Source organism: Glandiceps talaboti, chromosome 4 (genome assembly GCF_964340395.1).
Source record: "Glandiceps talaboti chromosome 4, keGlaTala1.1, whole genome shotgun sequence".
Taxonomy (NCBI): domain Eukaryota; kingdom Metazoa; phylum Hemichordata; class Enteropneusta; family Spengelidae; genus Glandiceps; species Glandiceps talaboti.
In genome coordinates this window covers 12,522,621-12,543,291 of record NC_135552.1, presented here as the reverse complement: position 1 = coordinate 12,543,291, position 20,671 = coordinate 12,522,621, and the positions used below count along the sequence as shown (strand labels likewise).

Below are 20,671 nucleotides of genomic sequence, written 5' to 3'. Positions count from 1 at the left end.
CCAAGGGGTATTTGTTTGTACAAAAGTAAGCATGAATTGGGAGAAAGAGATATCTTGGCGAGTTGAATGCTTTTCAACTCACCTGTTTGAATGTGGAAAACTACAAATTTTTGGACTGTTTCACATAAAATGTTATCAAATCTTTAAAAAAAAAATTACTTTAAAAACCAATCACATTTGCTCAGATTATGTGACGGAAAAGATATACAACATATATGCATATTCATGAATGTATGGTAAGGCAAAATTAAATTATACTTATTACTGAATCACCTCAAATTATAACAGCAGATAAATAATTAACTAAATAAATCAATAGTGACTGAATTATTTAAGTAATTGTTCATTCAACCCAGTTCACCACATATTACTTTTACCTTTGTGAAGTTCACGAATATTTATGATTTAACATTCGGCGGAATATTTTTGCTACATCAATCAGCTTTTAATAAGGTTGGCAGCAAAACAATTTTTCTATTATGAAGTGTCTTCTCATGAAGTATTTCTAACAGAGGGTTCCATTTCATCGAATTTTCTCTTAATAACTGCTGCACCCGTGATATTAATATTTTTATTATTAAACTTTATTTAAACTTGAGACTGTTGAGCCAAAGGCTCTTCTCACACAGTGTTGAGATAAAAATATATAATACAAACAAACTGATGAAATGAACACAAAGGATGTAAAATTGGTAAATGAACATGGAAATTAACAGCTAGGTCTGTACAACCTGTCTTTCGTCCTAAGGTCCTTTTAATTTCGGTGTTTTTTCACAAAATGTACTGTAAAAAGAAACTTCTACTTATCTTGGTCTGACAGAGTACCAGACTCTGTTAAAGATATCACATATACAACTCTAAGATTGTCATAGAAATCACATTGTAGTAAGAATGTATTTTGTCTTCTACTGACCCACTTTGACAGAATTCGCTCAACTCCAACATCTACCTGTTTCAATACCTATAAGCAAAAACTCCAGCATAAAACTGAGCAATTAAAGAACTTTGGAGATTCATAGGTACTAAATTTTCATTTAGCCTAGTTGAGATGTATTGAAATGAGCAAACATTTTCTAAGACTGTCCCCAGCCTTGAGATACTTATAATACGATATTAGAGTATTACATTAATATTTTCTCCGAGACCATCCCCAGCCTGGAGCTACTTACAATACCATATTAGACTATTATATCAATATTAGACTGTCACATACTGGGCACCTCCTTTTCTGTAGGACTCTATCAAAAATTGGATCACTGAAAAAGGAAGTTAAAAAAAGTTGAAAAATATCATCGCAGACACTGTAGATAACAAAATGAATGAAAATGCATAAAAGTGGGACAATTTATAAAACACATAGACAAACATACATGTTAACAAATGAAAACAATGCATGTATATTAATTGGTATTGTACACACTCAAATAAATTTGTTGAATTCTGTATCGGGTATTCAAGAGAGAGAGAGAGAGAGAGAGAGAGATGAAAACTGAACTTTACAAGCTTCATAATGTAGACAAAAGAATCAACAGCCTTGGAAATTTGAGAACAACAACAGAAATTGCATGATTTATGGGTGCTGAAAAAGAATTTTCCAGGGAAAATGAACCAAAAGCCAAACATGACAAAAATCAGCCTTAATATGCTTCAGTAAAGGGTTTTGTATACTTGCCTGTGTGCATCATTCCCTGTTGTGTTCTCATCACCTGTATTCACACTGACAGTCTGCTCTACAACTGGGGCATTGCTGTAAGGAAAAAACAGATGTTAACAGATTACCTAAATTTTTCATAAATCCTTGTCATTATTTGTAATGTCATACACAGGAGCTATACACTGTAGTAACAACTTACCTCTTGATGTTAGGTCCAAATCATCAAGGAATGTTTTTCGTAACTCACTAAAAGATTTTCTTCACCTGATGTGAATATACTGCAACTCATGTTGATGTACAATGTATATATTTTCATAGATATTTAGTGTGTTTTTTTCACTGCCCTCTTTATACTTTGTCATGTATTTATTTATAAATTTTATGTACAGTGTCTATGGAGACAGACTTGATTAGCAAGTAGCTATTTTTCTGGTCTCCTTTTAGCTACCTCAAAACATGTATTATTTTATTTTGTCTACAAATGTAAAATTTAATAAGTTGGTAATAAAGAAGATATATTTACAAATTAATTCATTTAAGAAAACGCGCAAGTTATGGTTGGTGCAAATTACATTTCTAGACTGAATGAATGCAAAAAAAAATGACATTACAAATACGACATTTGACTATAGCAGTACCAGAATTTAAATCCACACTCACAACTGCACTGCTTAGGGACTAAATCATTCACAAGACCATTCAGCCACGAGCTTCAAACTAGTTTGTCACATGGCCCATGTTAGATGTAACATTATGTGAACCAATACAATGTGAACATGAATCACATATGCCAGCACAAATACAAACATTCTACAGTCAGTACAGTACATACATAGCAATCTTTAATGAACAGCCAGACAGCCTCACAGACAAGTTAGTAACATTAGTATCCACCCTCAGCTCTGTCCACTCAAGAAAGATGAAATTTCCTATTGAATTCATGGGATTACAAAATCAGTCTTAACATGCTTCTCCAGTAAAAGGTTTTGTATACTTGCCTGTGTGCATCATTCCTAGTTGTGTTCTCATCACCTGTATTCACACTGACAGTCTGCTCTTCAACTGGGGCATTGCTGTATGGAAAATATCCACAAATGTTATTAATACAAAAAGACAGCTAAGTCAATTTCAGGTAAATATCTGTCGTTATTTATATAAAACAATTCATTTGTGAAGTGTCTGAATTATAAAGGCATGAACTAACAAGCGATCTATGATCAATAGAGCTCCAGTGTCACATTCTCATGAATAAAATTAGATTATGAAGGTGTTAATACAACCATTGACACCTCAGGGGTGAACAAATCCACTGGTCCTGGGTCCGGAACTAGCGATTTTTTTGGGCGGACCACACAAATTTTACCTTGTCTGGTCTGTTGGACCAGTTCCTTACTGTTAATAACTATGTTAAAAAGTCGTCTGAATATATAGCTTCATAGGCAAGATTTAATACATTTTGTGTGTATTTCACATTAGCAGGACCTGGGACCACTAATTCACAAAATAATTTGTTCGTCCCTGCACCTTCATACCAAATTTCAGCTAAATAGGCTACATAGTTTTCAAGAAGATTTTTATTAAAAACACAAATTGTGACCTCATTTGCATATTTATGACCTGGTCATCTAAGGTCACCTACCAAATTTCAGCTCAATAGATGCAGTAGTTTTGGAAAAGAAGAATTTTTAGGGTTTTTGCACCAAAAATAATGCCAATTGTAACTGTAGCACAAATGATTACATAACGGGGTGTGAAGGGTAACAGTCACTGAAATCCCTGACAATAGAATAATGTACTTGCTTTCTCATACAGATACAATTATATGTAGCAAAAAATTACATAGGGGGAAATGCATGCGTCTTTTGATTGCAAAAAACAAAGTTGGATAATTTCATTGTGTTTTAAGGTGGAAAAATTTTATACAAACCGTGAGCATTTCTCGATGTGTTTGACGGTGTCTATTCGTCTACGGAGGTGCCTCAGGCAATGGGGGCAATGGAAATGCCCTCCCTCCATTCCTTCATGTGGTAAATGACATTTAGTGGAAAACATTAGACCTAAGGAAACAGAGTATGGATAACCATGGGTCAGTTTGTATATTATCCATGCCTTCTTTAGCCACTTGGTTTGTAAGTACATGATGTATGTGTTTGTGTGTGTCTCTCTCTGTAAAAATCAAGGATTGTGGGTTACTTCACTCATTATACCCCCAATTCTTCTCTGCTTATATAATCATATTGCCATAGAGTCACACCACAGACCCTCTAAACTTTTATTATGTGCCTATATCATGTTTAAACTAAACTTTTATTATGTGCCTATATCATGTTTAAACTAAACTTTTATTATGTGCCTATATCATGTTTAAACTAAACTTTTATTATGCCAACTGTACTAGTTATGACTATACTGTCCTCACTAGAACAGTATGGTCAAAGTCATCTCAATCACCTCAGAAGTTGTTCATCCAATCAGTGTATAAATATACCATATTTGGACAATTGCATTTCATAATAAACAATAACTTTATGGGGGGGGGCTGTTATTCGTTAGAACTTTGTCATTTATTAACAAAAGACATGATGTTAATGACTGTGAGAGTGGCTGTTGATGGATTTTAAAAAATTAAAAATTTCATAGAGTAACGTTCGACTTTGACTAGCTAGACTATATCATGTAACGATATTGTATTCGAACGAGTCTACCGTAGGCATATTTTAGCAAATCACAACATATTTTTTTCTTCAAATTATTCTCCACCCTACAGGAAATGTTTTTTTCCCCTAAAATCCTCCAACCGTGGCACCCCACCACCAAACAAGCACTCTAAGCTCTTACCCCACAGGCACTCCGTACACGGTACGCAGTGGCTACTTTGCCGTGAAAATGTTCTGTCGTCACTAGCTGTAATAATTGTAGCGTCTTGTTGCGGTTTTGATGGTTTTTTCGTCTGTTTTGGTGACTTTTTTAAGTTTTAGTGTTTAACCCGCACCTAACGGTTAGGTTAAAGCTAAAACTTAAAAAGTCACCAAAACAGACGAAAAAAAACCTCAAAACCGCAGCAAGACGCTACAATTATTGCAGTTATGTCGTCACATATTAATAATGGTAAGATTTATTAATGTTATGTCCTAAAGCTAAAGGTCCAGTTTACTGATTAAAAGGAATAAAATCGATTCAAAATAAAAACCAGAATTTTTTTATGCAGTGTCTCCTGCCTGACAAGCGCGACTACTGTAGTTCCGAACGCCTGTGTATTGATAATATTGACTTACCGTCACTTGTAGGAATCCTAATATTCCAGTGACCTGTCCTGAGGTGCGCTTTAACTTTCCTTAGCCGACTAGGCCGGAACACATGTTGGGGGCAAAGAGGGCAGTGATAAGACATGAACTTGGGTCTGCTGGAGCAACAGCTCCTACAAAGCCGAACTTTTTGCTCCAGCTCGTCAAGTCTATGACATACACCAACATCCATCTTCAATGATATGACCATGCAACGATCTTGTCAGTACTTCCCTGCGCACATGGAGAACGCCATCTACGTTTCTACGTTTACCTGTCACTACACATGCGCGAACAATATGTGTATGCGAAAATTTGTATGCGATGAATGTGTATGCGGAATTTGTATGCATCCTGAGCTTGGAGGGTGTCCAGCCGGGAGGAGTATCCTGAGCCTAGCCTTGTGGGGTATAGGTATGCCGTTAGACCCTGTGTCATCTTCGCTGTCACCGGTCTTCGAAATGTTGTAACTATATATTGCAGAACATCTACTTATCAGGGGTAGGTATACCGTAGGTGACGGATCAACTCGTCCCAATTTCAACTCGTCCCATTCCAACTCGTCCCACTCAACTCGTCCAATTTTCAACTCGCCCCAATTTCAACTCGCCCCATTTTCAACTCGCCCCAACTCTTGCAATATAATTTACCTGTGCATATATGAAATCGAAGCTAGTAGTACTCAGTTTGGAGGGTCTGTGGTATCTCGTATTCCACTAATGAAGTACCTACCACTTACGCTGTAAACACATACTACAGTACTTAGTTGCGTTAACTAGGGAGAGGAGACACGTCTCCAAAACCCGTACGCGCGGAAGTCGTAAGCGTGTCAGTCACTAATATTCTCCCTGGTTATTATCATTATTATTTCTTATTTGGGTTGTAAACATTAAGTCCTAATGTGAAAAGTGATATTCCATGACTGAGGAAATTTAAAGTTGTTGTGCTAGTATAAGTTCTAGATCTACCAAACACTTAGCCAAAACCCACACCACTTTCTGCTACGAAATGTTACATTTGCTACGCTTCGACTGCCTACGTAGGTAAAATCATGTAAATGTTTCGGTCTCCGTACTTCGAGTCCATGTATCGTTTAGATTTATAAACGTTTCCTAGTGTTGTTGGGGCGAGTTGAAAATGGGACGAGTTAAAAATGGGGCGAGTTGAAAATGGGGCGAGTTGAAATTGGGGCGAGTTGAAATGGGACGAGTTGAAAATGGGACGAAGTGAATCGCAATCATACCGTATACGTAGCATTGTATAGCAATGTTTACTTGGATCCGTTTACCTTATACGGCCTAGTTACATTGTATATATTCGGGTCCTGTGTAGTTACTACCCGATGATTGATATCATTAGTATTAGTAATGATACTTATAACTTCATAGATAGATATGAATCAATTATTGATATTATGCTATTATTAGGTGACGGATCACTTCGTCCCAATTTCAACTCGTCCCATTTCAACTCGTCCCACTCAACTCGTCCAATTTTCAACTCGCCCCAATTTCAACTCGCCCCATTTTCAACTCGCCCCAACTCTTTACAATATAATTTACCTGTGTATATATGAAATCGAAGCTAGCAGTACTCAGTTTGGAGGGTCTGTGGTATCTCGTATTCCACTAATGAAGTACCACTTGCGCTGTAAACACATACTACAATATTTAGTAGCGTTAAGGAGATACGTCTCCAAAACCCGTACGCGCGGAAGTCGTAAGCGTGTCAGTAACTAATATTCTCCCTGGTTATTATCATTATTTTTTCTTATTTGGGTTGTAAAAATTAAGTCCTAATGTGAAAAGTGATATTCCATGATTGAGGAAAGTTGTTGTGCTAGTATAAGTTGTAGATCTAGAAAACACTTAGCCAAAACCCACACCACTTTCTGCTATGAAATGTTACATTTGCTACGCTTCAATTGGCAACATAGGTAAAATCATGTAAATTTTTCGGTCCCCGTACTTCGAGTCCATGTATCGTTTCGATTTATAAACGTTTCCTAGTGTTGTTGGGGCGAGTTGAAAATGGGACGAGTTAAAAATGGGGCGAGTTGAAAATGGGGCGAGTTGAAATTGGGGCGAGTTGAAATGGGACGAGTTGAAAATGGGACGAAGTGAATCGCAATCCTATTATTACCCGCCATAGTGCGGGGGGGGGGGGGGGGGGGGGGGGGTCTCGACTGACCACAACTAGTAATAATAATGGTAGTATCACCCACATGATACGTCCATGGTACAACGGGAGATTCAGTCCTACCATGGATGTATTAGTATCACTAATACATCCATGGTCCTACCGTGGATTAGTCTTGCTTGCATACGGGGTAATCCGGGACTCGATTCTGACAATTGTCCCTCCTATTATAGACTCGTGCACCGTCTGTAAGCAGGACTAACCGTGGATATGTATTATTTGGGGAGATGAGTAAAATGCATGGACTACCCGATGTAAAACCAAGAGGTCAACTAATGTCATAATGATAAGGCTGCAGTCAGAATTTATGGCGGGGGGGGGGGGGGACAATCTGATGGGCTGAAAGGAGGGCCACGAAATATTTTGCTCATGATTTGAACCAATTTCATCATCGGAGTGTCTCGTGACCGGCGCCTGTCAGCAGACTCGGCCGCAGTGGACGTGCTGGTGACAGGTTCGGGATTTTTATGGAATCAATTTGATGTGTATTGAAAAACACGCTCTGGTTATCTTTGAAAATGATTGCCTTCGTACCCTGGATACACAGAACTTTCAAAACATGTCTAAATCGTGAGCAAGCATGAAACTTACATGACGGGACTGTGGTTACACTAGTAGTGGTCTGAGGGTTACATAACGTTCGCTGATATGTTTCAACCTACATGTATCATGACAAGTTGAGAACAACACGTCTACGTAAGAACAACAAGTCAATATGTGCGCCAGTACATGCGGCCATAACTTTAACGTGACGGTGTACACATGTGTACGCCCGGTTGTTGGAAAAAACAGGAGCTATCACACGTAAGTTAACAGTTTTGAGAACTAGTATAATGTTTGAGCAATCAGCTATTCAAAGGTAATAAGAACGTGTATTTGACACCGAAACACGTCGTAAGGGACGTCAAAAGCCTGGGTCAAAGGTCACGCCTGTCCGCTGGTGACAGGCGCCAGGTTCTAGCACGACGTTCTGGTGACCGGCGCCTGTTGGCAGACTCGGCCTTTAATCATCAGGAGTGGTCATTTACCAAGTACATTTGAACATTTCTTGCACCTTCGCCACAATAAGTTCTAAAGCGTGTATTCAGTGATGAGGTGGGTGACTGCCCAATCTGATTAAAATCTAATATGGTGAAAGCAACTGGATGCCATTATTTACGTCTATATTTCCAGGGTTTTGTGTCGTTTGTTTTGTTCCGAGTGATCACCACCTTCCCACTGCTGAACCTGTGTAATAGACAATCCCATTGAATGTTGACAATATTGTGTGGTTTTCACAACCAATCAGCACACTTCAATTTCTCCAGTGTGTGCAGCTGCGAACGTTACACTCAGCTTGATTGGCCAATCGAAAGCACAAGATTCAAACACGATTGTGATTTACACAGGTTCAGGTGTGGGAAGGCAGCAATCACTCGGAACAAAACAAACAACACAAAATGATGGACATAGAGGTAAATCAATGGCATCTAGCTGCACATCAGATTTTAATGAGATTGGTGACTGCCATGCTAATGTGTTTGTGTATGCCTTAATCTCTCTCTCTCTCTCTCTCTCTCTCTCTCTCTCTCTCTCTCTCTCTCTCTCTCTCTCTCTCTCTCTCTCTCTCTCTCTCTCTCTATTCTGTGACAGAACAAACAACACATTCTAGGATTTTCAAGCAAGTGGGGTTTATCATCTTTCTTATCACTAAGTAGTGTTTGTTGCCTATATTTACAAATGTGATAATGCACTTTTACATAACAGAAGTCAACAGTTTAAAAGACCTTTAAAGAACTATGTTGGAATTTGCTGACAAATTTTACCACTCCATGTACAGTTTTGTTCTGCAGGAAAATAAATGATATCTCAAAAATGATTTTAGTCTCAAAAATAACTTTAGTCTGTTTTGTTTTTGCTTTATCACTCAGATACCCAACTCTTAGATGACAGAGGTGTCCACAAGACATGGATGCGATTCGTGTCAAGCAAGAAGAGTCAGAGAACACATATCTGCCATGCAGTCTTCAGGAGAGTGATATTCTGTGTAATGTGCTTGAATCATGTATCTCTTCAAATGAACAAATCTTAGTGAAAGATGAAGAGCAGAGACGGGACAGAAAGGATGTGATGGTGAAGCAGGAATATTCTGAGTATAGTGAGCTGCCTTGCAGTAATCAGGAAAATAGTTTTATGTGTAGTACAGTAGAATCACCTTTCTGTTCTAATGTAGAACGGAGACGTGACAGAGAGGATGTAATGGTGAAACAGGAAGATAAGAACAAACAGGGTTATGATGATGAATTAAGAATAAACATCAAACCTGAACCAACAGATGTATTTGAGACTGATAAACCTTTCCAAGTCAAGGTTGACACCACAGGAAGTATTGTTGCAGAAAATATCTTTTCCAATGGCACTGTGAAGGAGGATATGCCGATAAAATTGGAAGATGCTGTGATACGACATGGCCATGACATTGACACTGAACAAAATTATTGGAAAGTAGCAAGTGAAGATGTTTTATACCCTGTCCAAACTGTTAATAGTAAAACAACTCGCCAACTAACAACAGTGGAAGGCCAAGACTATCACAAGGCAACTAATAAACTAACCACTGTGGAAGACTTAGATGATAATAAGGCAACTAAACGACTCACCACTGTGGAAAACCCAGATGATAACATGGCTACTAAAGAACTCACCACTGTGGAAGACCCAGATGATAACAATTCAACTAAACAACTCACCACTGTGGAAGAGACAGACTGTAACAAGGAAGCTAAGCAACTAACCACAGTATATGACCCAGACTATAACAAGACAACTAAACAACTAACTGAAGTGGAAGGGAAAGAATATAACAAGGAAACTGAACAACTGACCACAGTTGAAGACATAGACAATAGCACAGCAACTAAACAATTAACCACAATGCAAAACCCAGAATGTAACATGTCTACAGGAGTTCATGGACATTGTATTAGTGAAAACACATTTCCTATAGGGATACAGCAAGTGGCTTTTGCTTGTGCTATGGATACAGAAGATGAGCATGAATATAATGCTGAGAAATGTAACTGTGGTAATAAAGAAAGAACAAGAGAGATTTCTAATGAAATATTATTTGTATGTAAAGAGTGTGGGAAAGGGTTCAAGCACCATAGACAACTGAAGAGACACATGAAAATACACACAAATGAAAGACCATTTGTATGTAAAGAGTGTGGCAAAGGGTTTAATCATAATAGCACTCTGAAAGATCATGTGAGGATACACACAAATGAAAGACCATTTGTATGTAAAGAATGTGGTAAAAGGTTTAATCAAAATAGCACACTTAAGGATCACATAATAATACACACAACTGAAAGACCGTTTGTATGTAAAGAATGTGGTAAAGGGTTTAGTCGCAGTAGTCGTTTAAATGAACACATGAAAATACACACAACTGAAAGACCATTTGTATGTAAAGAATGTGGTAAAGGGTTTAATCGCAGTAGTCGTCTAAATGAACACATGAAAATACACACAAATGAAAGACCATTTGTGTGTAAAGAGTGTGGTAAAGCATTTAATCGAAATAGTCATCTAAATGAACACATGAAAATGCACACTAATGAAAGACCATTTGTATGTAAAGAGTGTGATAAAGGGTTTAGTCGCCAAAGTCATCTAAATGAACACATGAAAATACACACAAATGAAAGACCATTTGTATGTAAAGAGTGTGGTAAAAGGCTTACTCGCCAAAGTCATCTAACTGAACACATGAGGGTACACACAAATGAAAGACCATTTGTATGTAAAGAGTGTGGTAAAGGGTTTAAGCAAAGCTGTGACCTTAAGAAACACAAGGGGGTACACACAAATGATACACTCTTTCTATGTAAAGAATGTGGTAAAGGATTCACTCAAAGTAGATACCTAAAGGATCACATGATAATTCACACAAATGAAAGACAATTTGTATGTAAAGAGTGTGGTAAAGGATTTAATCGTAATAGAACCCTGAAAGATCACATGAGGGTACACACAAATAACACTTCAGTTAATTTATTTTCAGTAACAGGGCCTCTGCCCACCGTACATATAATTACAAAGTAAATACAAAGATGGAGATGGACAGTGACTGTAAAGCATTTTGACAATTACCCTAATGGTAAATAAATATAGAAATGAATATAGTACATGAATACAAGTAAAATAGGATTAACCCTTGTTACAACTTAAAGAGAATCTCTCCATTTGAAAGCCTTTAATAAATACAATGATAGTTGCAAAATAACAGTTTTATTTTTAAAGGGGAGGACTTCAGTAAGCTTATGTTCATATGTTTGTTTTCTCAGTGATCGAAAGAACTCATCTCTAATGTCTTTGTATATATAACATACAAATAGAAAGTGAAATTCTTTTTCTACAATGTTTGTATCTGTGGTATTCTTGCAATATACACAAATTCACCTCTTTGAAATGTCATCCGTAATTACCAGGTTGACTTTCAATTGTATTCTGATAATACCCAATTGTACAAGTGCTTTAAATTCAGAAGGCATGCATAACACTATTCAGCTTATGGAATCAACTGTAACAGAAATCCACAAATGGATGAACTGCAACTTATTGAAACTCAACTCAGACAAAACAGAAGTTATTTTCTTTGGATCACCCAAGACTCTGTCAAAGATCAACTTTCCAAATACCAATGCTATCGATAGTGAAATCACTCCTAGATCCTGCTGTGAAAGTACGAGACCTTGGAGCTACCTTGAACAGAATAATGAGTATGAAAGATCATGTGAATCAAGTATCATACTATCACATCAGAAATATTGGAAAAATCAGGAAGTACTTGACACAGGAAGCAACTGTACATCTTATTCATATCCTTTGTAATGTGAAAGCTGGATTTCGGAAACAGTCTCCTATTTTACATATCCCAAGCTAGTATAAAGAAACTTCAGCTAGTTCAGAACACTGCACATCTCGTCACAAAGACCAGGAAGTATGAAAGAATCACAGAAACACTGTACACTTCACTGGTTACCAATACAACAGAGGATTGAATTTAAGATTCTTCTCTTGACCTTCCAAGCTGTTCATGGTATCGCCCCTGACTACATCTGCAACCTCATCTCTCTACATCAGCCATCTCGTAATCTTCGATCTGGTGGAAAGTACCTCCTCACAGAAATGTCAACCCGACTGAAGTCATGTGGAGATCACGCTTTTTCTTGCGTCACCCCAAAATTATGGAATTCCTTGCCTGCAGATACACAGAAATGTAAAACAGTGAAGTCTTTTAAGACCAATCTTAAAACTCACCTTTTTAACAGGCCTATGGCCTATAAATAAGTTGGTATTGACTTGTTCACTATTTATCTGACCTTATTTTGTTTTAATATGCATCTCTTGCCATTTTAACTTGCGTACAGTTGCTTTTTTCCAGATAATCAAGATGTTTTTACAAAGTTCTTCAGCACAACTGAATTAGGTTCAGTAGTGCTATAGTCATTGAGAAATATCTATATATGTGTGTGTGTGTGTGTGTGTGTGTGTGTGTGTAAATGACTTAAAGTCAAAAACTGCCTGGCCGATTGATCCCATCGATGATATGCAAATTAGGGTTGAAAATGTGTCTTTAGTCAAAAGTCTATAATTCCAAAAGAACTGTGTTGTTTTGGCTGTAATTTCAGAGGGATGTTTCTGGGGATGTACAGATCTGGTGATATTAATTACATGATGATCCCTTTAGAAATACGCAAATTAGGGCTAAAAATCCATGATTTTTTAGTTGAAATGCCAGTCATGCAAAAAGAGTATACAGAAATTATTGTTTTATTGATCTAATTAAACCATAAGAATTTTTATGTGGTACTTAACATAATGTAACAATTGTGTGTGAATGGTACCGAAACCAAGCTCTCCGTGAGGTTGCTTGGAAACTGTGCCTACCTAACTTGAAAACTGAACTACACTTTGGTTCATTGTAAAATGCCTGTCTGTCTGTCTGTCTGTCTTGTGGACAGGGTTCGTACGGTCCTGGAAAACCCTGGAAAACCCTGGAATTTCAAACCCTCCCTGGAAAACCCTGGAAAACCCTGGAAAATGTGCCCTACCCCTGGAAAACCCTGGAAAATGATCATGACCAATCGATCAATTAATATTGACGATCGTCATGTCTGTGCTCGAGCCACCCATTCATATGATTCTGAATCTCGTAAATGTAAAATGTCGAAAATATTTTCAAAGTCTTTCGCCACGGTGGTGAATCAAAATTCACGATGATTAGACCCAGACAGTCAAAACGATCGTTCCACGAGACACTTTGCCCCACAGACCGTGCCTATGCGTAGTTGAATGGGCACCGCAGTGTTTGTTTCGATCTTGCATATTGCTACTCCATCTCCCAGTCGCCATTTCAGGGACATGATATTGTAACAGTCCCGGCCAGGGGTAACAGTGGGTCTGTTAACAAGATTATCGTAACATTGTAGCGAGTATCAAAGCATCATCAACCACGACTAGAAAGTGTTACAAGTTCGGCGCACGAGTCCGACATACTACTACTAGAAACTCAGGCATGGCAATACTACGGCCTATGGAAGTGCAGTTGAATTTCCGGGTTGTGGAAGTACGGTTTTGACTTTTATGTCGTCGATAAATGGGTATTTGTGTTACATGTTCTAAAAGAATAAACTACTGTTTTATGTTTTCGGTACAGTAACATTCGTCAGTGGTCAAGTTGAGTTGAGAAATCGCGATGTTCCGCAACTCGTGGCATCAGGACATAAACATCGAGACGCAAGCGATGAATGTATTCAGTTATTCATAGCTCGAAATTTCGTAACGTAAATGACGTTTTCATTCAAAATTTTGAAGAAAAAAATTATTTATTTTTCTGTATATGTCTGAATTAGACTGACGAATGCTGCGATTCAATCATACACGATCAGTGTACTAGCTTGACGAAACGGCTACTTAGGAGAGAACCATTTGATTTCGGGGGGGGGGGTATGGAGCAATTTTTTTTTTCCAGTCAGAGTGACAGCAATTTTTTCTTTCTACTGTCAGTCCTGCAGCAATTTTTTTTTTCAAATGGAGTAGCAGTGCACATTTTTTTTTAATTAGTCATTACTTTAGTGTCAACACCCCTGGAAAATGGCCAAAATCAATATGAATACCCCTGGAAAACTGACGAAAAACCCCTGGAAAGTCCTGGAATTTTGTTTTGCTTTAAGTGTACGAACCCTGTGTGGATGATGCGAATGATTTTGGTGTTGAGCTTTACCTCAAACTACTGGTGATGAAATTTGGTTATGATTCTGAAAGTGTTAGTGTGCAAATTATGAATGTGTCATAATTATGTAATTGGCCCTAACAACATGACCGCCCTTAGCAACAGTCAAATGATAGGTTTCTTGACAATTATAGCAACAGGGATAGGTAGGCAAGTGAATAAACATTTTTAAATATGCAAATGCCCTTAGCAACAAGACCATGCCCATAGCAACATGACATATAATGCCAAAATAACACTGGTGATGGGAAGGTAAATGAATGAGCATTGCGAAATTGTATTCAGATATGCCGAGAAAAAAGGTAGTAACATTAAATGATGGTGTATATAGCAGGTATAACATTAACACCATGGATAGGAAGGCATGGGAATGAATCTTCAAAGAATGTATGTCTAGCAAGAAGACCCACATTAATAATTACAGAAAATTAAACTTTTTTCTTGATCAGTCTCATTTTAATAGTTCCTGTATTAAACGTGCCTAACACTTTCTGGATATATGGCACTCTATAATTCAAGTGCTTATTTATTATTGTTATTATTATTATTATTAATTAACAGTACAGGCCACGTCCAGAAGAGCTTCTAATACCATTATACTGTTCTTGATGATAATAATAATAACTTATTCTCTGTGTAAAAGTGCTAAGCAGTCCTACAGGGTTACCAACTTGCTACTGTTTTTTAAATAAAACAAATTAAAGTTAGAGTGTGTACTTTGTTTTGTCTTTTGTTAGATAATGATGTGAAGTAATGTGAAGTCTCTTTAAGTTAATACAAATAAAGGCAATGAAAAATACAGTTTCTGTTTCTAAGAAAAACACACTGACAACATTTTGCCACACATAAACAAATGAAATATTTAATATTACAATAAAATCATTGATTATGCAAATAACTTGTTAAATTACATCAACAAGAATTGTAGAAAACATTTTTAGTGCAACTGAACTGAGAAGGTTCAGTAGTGCTATAGACATGGCAAAGTGTGTGTGTGTGTGTGTGTGTGTGTGTGTGTGTGTGTGTGTGTGTGAACAACTTAAACTCAGACACCGCTGGACAAATTGCAATGATATTTGATGGATGTATTACCTTGGGTGTCTAGTTGGAAATTTGTTCAAATCAAAATGATATTGTGTGACTGTGTGATTTGGGTCAAGAAATGTATTTTTTTTTGTCAACAAACTTAAACTCCAAAACTACTTAGCAGACCCATCTGAAATTTGGTTCGAATGTTCTTCGAGGTATTTAGATTAAGAAGTGTTCATGACATGATGATTCAATCAGTGATATGCAAATTAGGTATAACAATATGTATTTTTGGCAGATTGGGTTGAAATATGATGGGAATGTTCTTAGTAGAGTTTAGATTTAAGTATTGTTCATGACATGATGATCCCATCAGTGAGGTGCCTTTTTGGTCAAAAATCTATGAATTAGTATAATTCCAAAACTAATCAGCAGATTGGGTGAAATTTGACGGGAGCATTGTTAGGGGGATTTAGATTAAGAATTCTTCATAACATGATGATCCCATCAGTGATATGCTAATGAGGTCTAAAAATGTGTCTTTTTTGTCAAAAATATATAGTTCCAAAAGTGCTTAGCAGATTTGACTAAAAGTTACTATGTAATAGGGATGCATCTGGGGATGTGTAGAAGAAGCTATTTTCATAATGTGATGATCCCATCAGCAATATGCTAATTAGGTCAAAAAATATAAATTCTGGTCCAAAACATATATCTTGAAACTTCATGGTGAAACTTGGTGGGGATGTTCTCGAGGTATAATTTTACAGTTATTGTTGAAAACATTTTGACACAATTGGCCCTAGCGACCATGATCACGTCCTAAGCAAGTAAAATGATGATGATGCATAGTATAAAGATAACAACAGGGATGGGTCGGTAAATGAGTAAAGATTTTTTTAAACTGTATGCAAATATGCCAAGCTACAGGGCCACACCCATAGCAACAGCTTAATGATGATTTATATTTTCAAAGATGAAAAGTGGGAAGGATAGGCAGGTTGATAAAGATTCCAAAAATGTATGCAAATATCCATAGCAATAAGACCATGTCCATAGCAACATCCAAATACGGTTGTGCTACAATGCCACTGGCACTCATATATCTCGTTTTGGGAGGGGGGGTCCTTGTATAGGCTGAGCTCCCTGCGGCAAGAAGCTGTGTATAACTGAGACCATGGATCTATATTGAGATAATAGATCCATGCCGAGACTAATTAAGTTTGTGAAATCAATCTATTCATTACCTCAATTCATTGTACGATTTTTCTTGAGGTCAGGGTAAAATTTGGTATATATTTGGCAATTGAATATCAGCCATCAACATATGGCAACATTTTCCTTGATTTTCTTGTATGTGATAAGGTCAAAAAAAAAAATTTCGGTCAGGATAATGCAATTCAACAAAGCTGTCAATCAGTCTACTATTTATGGCAGTTTAATACTGTTCTTTTTATTCAGTACTTTAAAGCAAGTGTATATGTGGGGGCAGATGTTATTTGCTTGTTCATGATTGACTCTGCAGTTGTCTTCACTGATGTAGGGAGCATTATTTTTGTATTTCCCCCAGATCTGCAGACAGCATGGGCTGGACAAACACGGAAAAAAAGACCAACACGGGCCCGGGGTTTTTTAAATGATGCGTGCACTGACAAGGAAAACAACGATCTAACAAATAGTACGTGCCCTACCCTATGATAAACTTCCTTTTGCCAAATTCCTTTTAGATACATCTCGAAAGATATCCTCAGCAGACAAGTAATGTGTATTGTATTTTGTCTTGTATTGTATTGTATTTACTATACCATGCTTTCCACAGCATGTTGTTAAGTAATAAAGAATTATATGATGAAACGCACCCTTGTTGCTTGTCATGTTGAGCATGGTTCAACTGAGGTCACTGCATGATGGCGCTCTTTCATGATCTCTATGGTGTTAATTGTTATATCGTTTGAACTCGCGTATGTTCTTCGCTCTCTGTTTTCTGTTTTAGAACTACATTCAGTAACATATAGCTGTATATCGCAAAACGTCTGGGGTAGGTATACTAACAATGTTTACTTGACATTTATGGGTATAACTATTGTGTGGGTTGTGGGGTACACTGCGAGTCACTTTGTGCAGGTGGTGGGCTGCTGCAGGTTACTGCAGGCCTGGGAGTATAACTAATTGTACGGGTTGCGGTCCACTGTCGGTCACTGTGGGGAAGTGAGTGTAACTTGTGCAGGTCGCTATTATTTTTCAATCATTAATTTATTCACTTTTTTTAATTTATTCATAGAATCACCTTCTACCTCTATGAAAATAGTCCAGAGTTTGATTACAAATCAATAGGCTAACATAACCAATCTTTTATACAGTATTCCGACAACTTCCACTGTCTATCCTGTATGGCAGTAAATATTGTACAAAACATTATAATTTCAACTCTGCATTTTGTATAATAAGGAACAGACTAGCTGTGAGCTTTTTTCTGATGTCCCACTTGCCCACTGTTATACAATGTAGTTTATATTTATTTGGGTAAATTAACTGATTTATTTGTGAATGCCTTGAGTTCTCAGGAGAAAAGTCTCATTACAGTCTAGTTTCTACACACTATTGTTATGATTTACACCTCCACACTCATTTTTCTCAAACAGATATCTGATTCTTGGATGGTACGGGTATTCACAAGACATGGAGGAGATTCATGTCAAGCAAGAAGATTCTGAGAACATCTATCTGCCATGCAGTCATCAGAAGAGTGATATTGTGTGTAATGTGCTTGAATCATGTATCAGTTCAAATGAACAAATCTTAGTGAAAGATGAAGAGCAGAGACAGGACAGAAAGGATGTGATGGTGAAGCAGGAATATTCCGAGTACAATGAGCTGCATTGCACTAGTCAGGAAAATAGTACTATGTGCAGTACAGTGGAATCACCTTTCTGTTCTAATGAAGAACAGAGACAGGACAGAGAGGATGTAATGGTGAAACAGGAAGATAAGAACAAACAGGGTTATGATGATGAATTAAGAATAAACATCAAACCTGAACCAACAGATGTATTTGAGACTGATAAATCTTTCCAAGTCAAGGTTGAAACCACAGGAAGTATTGTTGCAGAAAATATCTTTTCCAATGACACAGTGCAGGAGTATATGTCAATAAAATTAGAAGATGCTGTGATACAACATGACCATGACATTGACACTGAACAAAATTATTGGAAAGTAGCAAGTGAAGACTTTCTATACCCTGTCCAAACTGTTAATAGTAAAACAACTCACCAACTAACGACAGTGGAAGACCCAGACTATCACAGGGCAACTAATAAACTAACCATAGTGGAAGATCCAGAATATAACAACACAATTAAACAAGTAACCAAAGTGGAAGACACAGACTATAACATGGCAACTAAGCAACTAACCACAATGGAAGACCCACACTATCACAAGGCAACTAAACAACTAACTGAAGTGGAAGGCACAGAATATAACAAGGAAACTGAACAACTGACCACAGCTGAAAACCCAGACTATAACACAGCAACTGAACAACTGACCACAGCTGAAGACCCAGACAATAACACAGCAACTAAACAATTAACCACATTGGAAAATGCAGAATGTAGCATGTCTACAGGAGTCCATGGACATTGTATTAGTGAAAACACCTTTCCTATAGGGATACAGCAAGTGGCTTTTTCTTGTGCTATGAATGCGGAAGATGAGCATGAACACAATGCTGAGAAATATAACTGTGGTGATACAGAAAGAACAAGAGAGAAGATTTCTAATGAAATATCATTTGTATGTAAAAAGTGTGGGAAAGGGTTCAAGCACCATAGACAACTGAAGAGACACATGAAAATACACACAAATGAAAGACCATATGTATGTAATGAGTGTGGCAAAGGGTTTATTCAGAGTGGTAATCTGCAACGTCACATGACAATACACACAAATGAAAGACCATTTGTATGTAAAGAGTGTGGCAAAGGGTTTATTGACAATAGTCATCTAACTGTACACATGAAAACACACACAAATGAAAGACCCTTTATGTGTAAAGAGTGTGGGAAAGGGTTTACACAGAGCGGTAATCTGAAACGTCACATGACAATACACACCGAAGAAAGACCCTTTATGTGTAAAGAGTGTGGAAAAGGATTTGCTCAAAATAGCATGCTGAAAGAGCACATGAAGGTACACACAAATGAAAGACCATTTGTATGTAAAGAATGTGGTAAAGGATTTAATCATAATTTCACTCTGAAGCGTCACATGACAGTACACACAAATGAAAGACCATATGTATGTAAAGAGTGTGGAAAAGGATTTGCTCAAAATAGCATGCTGAAAGAGCACATCAAAATACACACAAATGAAAGACCATTTGTATGTAAAGAATGTGGTAAAAGGTTTAATCGCCGTTGTCATCTAATTGAACACATGAGAATACATACAAATGAAAGATCATTTGTATGTAAAGATTGTGGTAAAGGGTTTAATCAGTATAGAACTCTGAACAATCACATGAGGATACACACAAATAAAAGATCATTTCTATGTACAAAATGTGGTAAAGGGTTTACTCGAAATGGTAATCTGAAACAGCACATGATGCTACACGCAAATGAAAGACCCTTTATATGTAAAGTGTGTGGTAAAGGGTTTAATCATAATTGCACTCTGAAACATCACATGACAATACACAAAAAATAAAAGACCATTTGTTTGTAAAGAGTGTGGTAAAGGGTTTAATCGCATTAGCACTCTGAAACATCACGAGGATACACGCAACTTAAAGTTTTAATTCAGTTCAGTATGTTCAAACAGGTCTTTTGCTCATTGTACATATAATTACAAAGTAAATACAAGGATGGAGGTGGGCAGTGACTGAAAAGCATTTTGACAACTGTACTAATGGTAAATAATTACATACAAATGAATAAAGTACATGAACCCTTGTTACAATTAACTTGAAGAGAATCTCTCCATTTGAAAGCCCAATGCAATTATAGTTAAGAAAGAGCAGGTTTATTTGTACAGGAGAGGACTTCAATATGCTTCTGTTCATATGTACGTGTCGGTGATGGAAAGAACTTGTCTCTAATAGTGTTCATGTATATAGGACATACAAATAGAAAGGTAAATTCATTTTCTACAATATTGTGGTATTCTTGCAATATACACAAATTCTTTGATTGACTGGAAGTTTAAGATGACGACTCCAGG

General features: G+C 37.1%; 2 protein-coding genes across 2 annotated transcripts; one reads left to right on the top strand and one right to left on the bottom strand.

Moving 5' to 3' along the window:
• Nucleotides 1-954: 954 nt before the first annotated feature.
• Nucleotides 955-3,702, bottom strand: LOC144433497 (uncharacterized). The gene is made up of 4 exons (XM_078121801.1): nucleotides 3,582-3,702; nucleotides 2,653-2,727; nucleotides 1,673-1,747; nucleotides 955-1,256 (listed from the first exon to the last, which is right to left on the bottom strand). Exons 1-4 carry the CDS (start codon nucleotides 3,668-3,670, stop codon nucleotides 1,187-1,189), a joined length of 309 nt encoding a protein of 102 aa, XP_077977927.1. The 5' UTR covers nucleotides 3,671-3,702; the 3' UTR covers nucleotides 955-1,186.
• Nucleotides 3,703-9,084: 5,382 nt separating this feature from the next.
• LOC144434169 (uncharacterized) lies at nucleotides 9,085-20,158 on the top strand. The gene is made up of 2 exons (XM_078122623.1): nucleotides 9,085-11,139; nucleotides 19,298-20,158. The coding sequence occupies exons 1-2, from the start codon at nucleotides 9,085-9,087 to the stop codon at nucleotides 20,156-20,158; spliced, it is 2,916 nt and encodes a 971-aa protein (XP_077978749.1).
• Nucleotides 20,159-20,671: the final 513 nt, after the last annotated feature.

Excerpts from the sequence above, each read along its gene's own strand:
- LOC144433497 (XM_078121801.1), bottom strand. The coding sequence starts at position 3,670 with ATGGAGGGAGGGCATTTCCATTGCCCCCATTGCCTGAGGCACCTCCGT. Across the intron at positions 2,728-3,581 it reads CACATCGAGAAATGCTCACG|CAATGCCCCAGTTGAAGAGC; the intron begins GTTTGTATAAAA and ends TTTTCCATACAG. Across the intron at positions 1,748-2,652 it reads ACTAGGAATGATGCACACAG|CAATGCCCCAGTTGTAGAGC; the intron begins GCAAGTATACAA and ends TTTTCCTTACAG.
- LOC144434169 (XM_078122623.1), top strand. The coding sequence starts at position 9,085 with ATGGATGCGATTCGTGTCAAGCAAGAAGAGTCAGAGAACACATATCTG. Across the intron at positions 11,140-19,297 it reads ATAGAACCCTGAAAGATCAC|ATGAAAATACACACAAATGA; the intron begins ATGAGGGTACAC and ends CTGAAGAGACAC.